Source organism: Babylonia areolata, chromosome 17 (assembly GCF_041734735.1).
Source record: "Babylonia areolata isolate BAREFJ2019XMU chromosome 17, ASM4173473v1, whole genome shotgun sequence".
NCBI lineage: Eukaryota > Metazoa > Mollusca > Gastropoda > Neogastropoda > Buccinidae > Babylonia > Babylonia areolata.
The window spans coordinates 4,750,319-4,757,818 of NC_134892.1; the positions used below are offsets into that span (position 1 = coordinate 4,750,319).

Consider the following 7,500-nt stretch of genomic DNA (forward strand, 5'->3'; position numbering starts at 1 on the left):
GATGGTAATTGGGGTGAAACGCTGTTAACATCGTCTCTTTCGCCGTTCGTATGGAGAGAGTTAAAGCTCAATACACACAAGCTGGTAAAAAAAAAAACAACAACAAAACCTAATAATAATTAAAAAAACAACAACAACAAAACCTAATAATAATTTAAAACAACAACAACAACAACAAAGAACTATCTGACAGTGAATTTATTTATCATGGAAGACACGTGTGAATGTTTGAAGTCATCTGTTCGGGACAAAAGCCAGTCGGTATGATATCAGCAGAAAAAGAAAAGTCATTATCAACAGATGTGAGGTTTGACTGCGATCTTTCCTGGATAAATTGAATCAAACGTGGTAATGTCATGACAGTTCCATGTTTTTTGTTTGTTTATTTGTTTTTTTGATTAGTGGTCTGCTGAACTGTAAACATAATTTCTGGTGTGTGCATATTTATTGTGTGTGTGTGTGTGTGTGTGTGTGTGTGTGTTGATGAGTGTGTGTGTGTGTGTGTGTGTATATACATATAGATATAGATGTGTGTGTGTGTGTGTGTGTGTGTGTGTGTGTGTGTGTGTGTGTGTGTGTGTGTGTGGTTTGATACAGTTTTATTCCGGCAAGTACTGTACCTAATTTTCCCTTACACTGAACATGACAAGGCACATTTCAGATTTAACCAAACCCCAACACGCCTCCTCACCCCCCCCCCCCCCCACACACACACACACACCCCACACCACCACCACCCCCATCCCCTGCTCCCCTCGGTTTTGTAATTGACATTTCAAAAATCTGTTTTTGATTGAAGTAAATGTTTCATGACAGCACGGATGTTTCATCCAGGAGTGTATTAATTAATTCTTTTATGCTTGGTTTGTATACGTAGACCTCTCGCGTTCCCGTGGTTTATTTAGTCTCCTCCTCCACCTTCTCCTCCTCCTCCTCCTCCTGCTCCTCCTTCATCTTCTTCTGTTATCATTATCATGCACCTATTGGTTACATTTCCATGGTTTGCTGGACCGAAAACGGACTAAAAAAAAAAAAAAAAAAAAAAAAAGCCAGATGGTGGCACGTTACTTTAGTGACTGACTCAGCATCAAACCGTACAAAATTGGAGTCGAGATACACACACACACACACACACACACACACACACACACACACATTTATTTTAAGGGTTACAACATCTACTAATGGTTATATACGTTTCGTACATGCACAAGAACTGCTGGTAAAGTAGATATTATTATTATTATGATTCTGGTTATGATGATGGTGATTTGCAAATGCTAACATCGTTTTGCACATGTATGCACAAACATTGCCGGTAAAATGGGTATGATGATGATGATGAAGATGGTGATGATAATGATGATGGTGATGATGATGATGATAAATTATCGTTTGGTGTCATATACTGTACCATGTCAAACTGATGCAAACTAGGCCTATTGGTTTGCTCTGCTTGGCCAAATTTCGCGCGGCTAACAGTGAAAAGATGGGCCCACCGCTCTCAGCCAATCAAACGCCTCTAAAAACTATAAGCGCTTAATCATTCCTTTGGCCAAGGCTCTCCACGCCATCTTGTCAGGTTTACGCTCTGTCTCGTCTTACGCTTTTTTCGGCTGTTCAGCGTATCCTTTTGGCCTTATTTTGTTGCATGCGGCTTGTGTTTATTGTATTCTTACATTCTGTGTACTCGATTCGACTCGGCACCCTCGATTCGTTCGATTTTTTCTGCCTCTAAGTCGATCCTGTCTTTCCTTTCTCTGTTGGGGGTCGGATTTTCGCTGGGTGCCTAAGCGCGGGTTCCATGCCTCGTGTGCCATACCACGAAGGCAGGGAATCATGATTTTTTTCATACACATGTATGTATGCACATAGCTAGGACCCTCGTAAACAAGTTACTGCTGAATGAGGATAAAACTGAAGTAATTCTTATTGACAATTCCAACCCGTCAGAACTTCCATCATCTCTGCCTCTTGAAGGACAGAGAAATATCCCCTTTTCCAGCAAAGCTCGTAATCCTGGCGTTGTCGTTGACAGTCAGCTTTCGATGAAAAATCACGTATCAAAAATTTGTCAAGTTGAAACCTTGAAATCCGCAGAATAACTTCCTATCAGACCATTTTTGACTGTTGACCCTTGTTCTCTCGTGTTTAGATTTTTTTTTCTCTCAAGGCCTGACTAAGCGCGTTGGGTTACGCTGCTGGTCAGGCATCTGCTTGGCAGATGTGGTGTAGCGTATATGGATTTGTCCGAACGCAGTGACGCCTCCTGGAGCTACTGAAACTGAAACTGAAACTTAGATTACTGCAGTTCTCTGTTAGCAGGTCTCCTCCAGAAGTACGTTGAAAAAAATTCAAAAAGTGATGAATTGTGCTGCATGCCCGCCTTGTCTACAAGGCACGCAAAACGTGACCCACATCTCTCCTCTCCTCGCAGAACTGCACTGGCTGCCTGTTTCTTTCAGAATTCAGTACAAGATTGCCACTTTTTGTTATTATATCATCTCAGGCTCTGCTCCTCCTTATCTTCAGGAACTCCTCCAGAGCTATATTCCGTCTCGGTCTCTGCGTTCCTCCTGTGACACTCACATTTTTATGCATACCAAGCAGGCGAAAGAAACTCCATGGGGAACGTGCTTTCTCTTTCATTGGACCTGTCATCTGGAACGAACTCCCTTATTCTGTCCGACACGCTCAGTCTTTGTCTTCATTCAAACCAGCTCTCAAAACTCACCTTTTCCACAGTTGTCATGATCGGTTTTCCCGCCCTGTGTGTGTCTGTGTGCGATTGTTGGTGGGTGGTGAGAAGAATGGGGTTGTATCGGTATGAATGCCTGGTGTGTGTGTGTGTGTGTGTGTGTGTGTGTGTGACCTGTTTATTTTGTGATGCATATAGGCAAATGAATGTTATGAAGTGTATCTGCATCAATGTATGTATGTGTAATTGTATTTGTAAACGTTCTGGGCTCTCCGGAGACAAAGGCGTCCAGATATTCATTATGATTGTTATTATATTATCAAAGATTGCCGGTAAAATAGGTATTATGAAGATGATAATGATAGTGATGATGATAATGATGATGATTAATAGTGTTATTATTAGTATTGTTGTGGTTGTGGTTGTGGTGGTTCTTGTTGTGGTGGTGGTTGATGATAATGATGATGGTGATCAGTGGTATCATTATTGTTGGTATTGTTCTTGTTGTTGTGGCTCTTGTTGTTCTTGTGGTTATCATTGTTGTGGTTGTTGTTATTGTTGTCGTCATGGTCACACAGTCACGATGGTGACTGTATTGTATTGTATTGTATTGTATTGTATTATGTTATTCTTTTTCGTCACAACAGATTTCTCTGTGTGAAATTCGGGCTGCTCTCCTCTGAGAGAGCACTGAGAGCGCCACCCATTTGTTTGTTTGTTTGTTTTTTTCCTGCATGCAGGTTGTTTTTGTTGTTGTTGTTGCTGTTTTCTTTTTGTCTTCCTATCGAAGTGGAATTTTCTACAGAATTTTGCCAGGGACAACCCTTTTGTTGCCCGGGGGGGTTCTTTTACGTGCGCAAAGTGCATCTGCACACGCGGGACCTCGGTTTATCGTCTCATCCGAATGACTAGCGTCCAGACCGCCACTCAAGGTCTAGTGGAGAGGAAGGGAAAAGATACTGGCGACTGTGTAGTGTTCATTCACTGACCATCCGCTCTCTTTCTGCGTGCCTTTGACAGAACACCAGTCTCCTGCTGGACAATAGCTGGCCGCAGTTCACGGAGTGCTTCCAGAACTCGCTGCTGGTGTGGGTGCCGTGCGGCTGGCTATGGATCACCCTGCCCTTCTACCTCCCCTACCTGTGCGCCCAGCCCCCGGGGCTGTCTCTGCCCGTCAACCTCCTCAACACGCTTAGAACGGTACGTGTTGTGTTGTGTGGTGTGTGTGTGTAGAGGTGGGTGGGGTGCGGGGGGTAGGGGTGGGGGTTGTGTGTGTGGGAGGGGCGGGGGTGTTGTGTTGTGCTGTGCTGTGTTTCCAGTCCCCCCCAGGGCTCTCTCTGCCCGTCTCTCTCCTCAACAGGCTTAGAACGGTACGTGTTGTGGTGTGTGTGTGTGTGTGTGTGTGTGTGTGTGTGTAGAGGGGGGTGGGTGCAGGGGGGGGGGGGGGGGGAGGGGTGCGGGGTTGGGGGGGGGGGGGTTGTGTGTGTGGGAGGGGCGGAGGTGTTGTGTTGTGCTGTACTGTGTTTCCAGTCCCCCCCCCCCCCCCACCAGGGCTGTCTCTGCCCGTCAACCTCCTCAACACGCTTAGAACGGTACGTGTTGTGTTGTGTGGTGTGTGTGTTGGGGGGGGGGGGGGGAGGGGTTGGAAGGGGGAGGAGTGGGGGTGTTGTGCTGTGCTGTACTGTACTGTGTTTCCAATCGTCCTCAACACACTTAGAACGGTACGTGTTGTGTGTGGTGTGGTGTGGTGTGGTGTGTGTGTGTGCGTGTGTGTGTGTGTGTGTGCATGTGTGTGTGTATGTTGTTTTGAACATGATTTCATTCTCAAAAGCAAGTAAAGGCATTGCGAACACATGGAATATCACCTTATGGTGTGCTCGGAAAATTGTTCATGCACACAGTGAACACATAACACGTCGGCACCATTTTAATAAGCAACATCAAATATGAAATGTGAATTAGATCACGGATCAACTCTGAAAGGAAAGGCAAAGAAGTACTCCCGAGACAGGTTGAAAAAAAAATCATATTCGTATATATACCCCCCCCCCACACACACATATATATATATATATATATATATATATATATATATATATATATATATATATATACCTACACATACACTCACGCTTACACATGTATGCAAAGAAACAAATGTGTATATGCATACATCAGCACACACACACACACACACCTCTCTCTCTCTCTCTATATATATATATATATATGCGAACAAAAAGCATCTACACATACACACATACACACGCATATGTATCTATGTACTCATACACATACCCACATTCATACTATTCATTACTATGCATACATGTGCACACCCCCCCCAAAAAAAAAAAATTGATTCGAAAAAAGAAAGAAAAAGAAGAAGAAGAAAGAAAAAAATTCAACACTCCTCAGCCTCTCTCTCCCATCCACGTTAACAAATAAATGAATACATGTCCAAGAAGAATAAAAACGAAAAAGAAAATAAATAAATAAATAAATACATAAATAAATAAATAATAAAAAGTCAACACTCCTCTCAGCCTTTCTCTCCCATCCACATTAACAAATAAATGAATACATGTCCAAGAAGAATAAAATGAATGAATGAATAAATAAATAAATACATACATACATACATACATACATAAAAAGTCAACACTGCTCTCAGCCTCTCTCTCCCATCCACAATAACAAATAAATGAATATATATCCAAGAAGAAGAAAATAACCAACTAAATAAGCAAACAAATAAATAGACAAAATAAATAAAATAGCCAACACTCCTCTCAGCCTCTCTCTCCCATCCGCGTTAACAAATAAATGAATATAATTTATGTCCTCTCACCCCCCACCAGTTCGGCTGTGTTCTGCTGGCCATACTGGCAGGGATAGACGTGCTCAACATCGCCGAGAGCTCGGAGGACAATGGAAACACCGTGGCTGACGTCATCTATGTTTCTGGCGGCATCAGAATCGTCACCTTCGTGAGTATTTGTTTGTTTTGGGGGCGGGGTGGGTGGGGGGTTGTGGGGTGGGAAGTGGAGTCGTGGGTGGGGAAAGGGGGAGGGGAGTGTTTGGTTGACTGAATTCGTAACTTGAATATATCTGTGCTGCGTTTTTAAAAAAAAAAAATTATTTTATTTTATTTTTTTATGATTGTTTTATTTTTATTATTATTACTACTACCTTTTTCTATATTATAATTATTATTTATTTATTTATTTGTTTATTTATTTATTTATTTATTTATGTAAGCTTATCTATTATTTATTCCCCCCCCCCTTTTTTTCTTCTTCTTTTTTTCTTTCTTTTTTTCTCAAGGCCTGACTAACCTCGTTGGGTTACGCTGCTAGTCAGGCATCTGCTTGGCGGATGTGGTGTAGCGTATATGGTTTTGTCCGAACGCAGTGACGCCTCCTGGAGCTACTGAAACTGAAACTGAAACTGTGCTGTGTTTGGAAGTGTTGGTGAAAATTGCAGTGTTGTGTACGTGTGGTGAAAATCGTTGTGTTTGTGTTCGTGTTGTGAAAATTGCTGTGTTGTGTTTGTGTTCGTGTTGTGAAAATCGCTGTGTTGTGTTTGTGTTGTGAAAATGGCTGTGTTGTGTTTGTGTTGTGAAAATTGCTGTGTTGTGTTTGTGTTTGTGTTCGTGTTGTGAAAATCGCTGTGTTGTGTTTGTGTTTGTGTTCGTGTTGTGAAAATCGCTGTGTTGTGTTTGTGTTTGTGTTCGTGTTGTGAAAATCGCTGTGTTGTGTTTGTGTTGTGAAAATGGCTGTGTTGTGTTCGTGTTGTGAAAATCGGTGTGTTGTGTCTGTGTTCGTGTTGTGAAAATTGCTGTATTGTGTTTGTGTTATGAGAAGAGATATGTCTTGAAGGTACAGCCAATATTAACTGCTGAGAGAAGAGATGTGTCTTAAAGTCAGTGTTAACTGCTGAGAGAAGAGCTGTGTCTTAAAGTCAGTGTTAACTGCTGAGAGAAGAGATGTGTCTTAAAGTCAGTGTTAACTGCTGAGAGAAGAGTTGTGTCTTAAAGTCAGTGTTAACTGCTGAGGCAAGAGCTGTGTCTTAAAGTCAATGTTAACTGCTGAGAGAAGAGCTGTGTCTTAAAGTCAGTGTTAACTGCTGAGAGAAGTGATGTGTCTTGAAGTCAGTGTTAACTGCTGAGAGAAGAGATTGTCTTGAAGTCAGTGTTAACTGCTGAAAGAAGAGATGTGACTTGAAGTCAGTGTTAACTGCTGAGAGAAGAGATGTGTCTTGAAGTCAGTGTTAACTGCTGAGAGAAGAGATGTGTCTTAAAGTCAGTGTTAACTGCTGAGAGAAGAGATGTGTCTTAAAGTCAGTGTTAACTGCTGAGAGAAGAGATGTGTCTTGAAGTCAGTGTTAACTGCTGAGAGAAGAGATGTGTCTTAAAGTCAGTGTTAACTGCTGAGAGAAGAGATGTGTCTTGAAGTCGGTGTTAACTGCTGAGAGAAGAATTGTGTCTTGAAGTCAGTCAGTGTTAACTGCTGAGAGAAGAGCTGTGTCTTGAAGTCAGTGTTCACTGCTGAGAGAAGAGATGTGGCTTCAAGTCAGTGTTCACTGCTGAGAGAAGAGATGTGTCTTAAAGTCAGTGTTCACTGCTGAGAGAAGAGATGTGTCTTAAAGTCAGTGTTCACTGCTGAGAGAAGAGATGTGTCTTAAAGTCAGTGTTAACTGCTGAGAGAAGATGTGTCTTAAAGTCGGTGTTAACTGCTGAGAGAAGAGATGTGTCTTAAAGTCAGTGTTAACTGCTGAGGGAAGAGATGTGTCTTAGTCAG

The 7,500-nt window shown here is 42.3% G+C and overlaps 1 protein-coding gene across 3 annotated transcripts in view; it reads left to right on the plus strand.

Annotated features, from left to right (window-relative positions):
• LOC143291598 (multidrug resistance-associated protein 1-like) overlaps positions 1-7,500 on the plus strand; it is a 64,055-nt gene that overhangs the window by 9,251 nt on the left and 47,304 nt on the right. For all 3 annotated transcript variants that reach the window (XM_076601541.1, XM_076601543.1, XM_076601542.1), the window contains 2 exons: positions 3,719-3,898; positions 5,560-5,688. In XM_076601541.1, the coding sequence (XP_076457656.1) occupies positions 3,719-3,898; positions 5,560-5,688 (309 nt within the window). The remainder of the gene's footprint in view (positions 1-3,718; positions 3,899-5,559; positions 5,689-7,500) is intronic.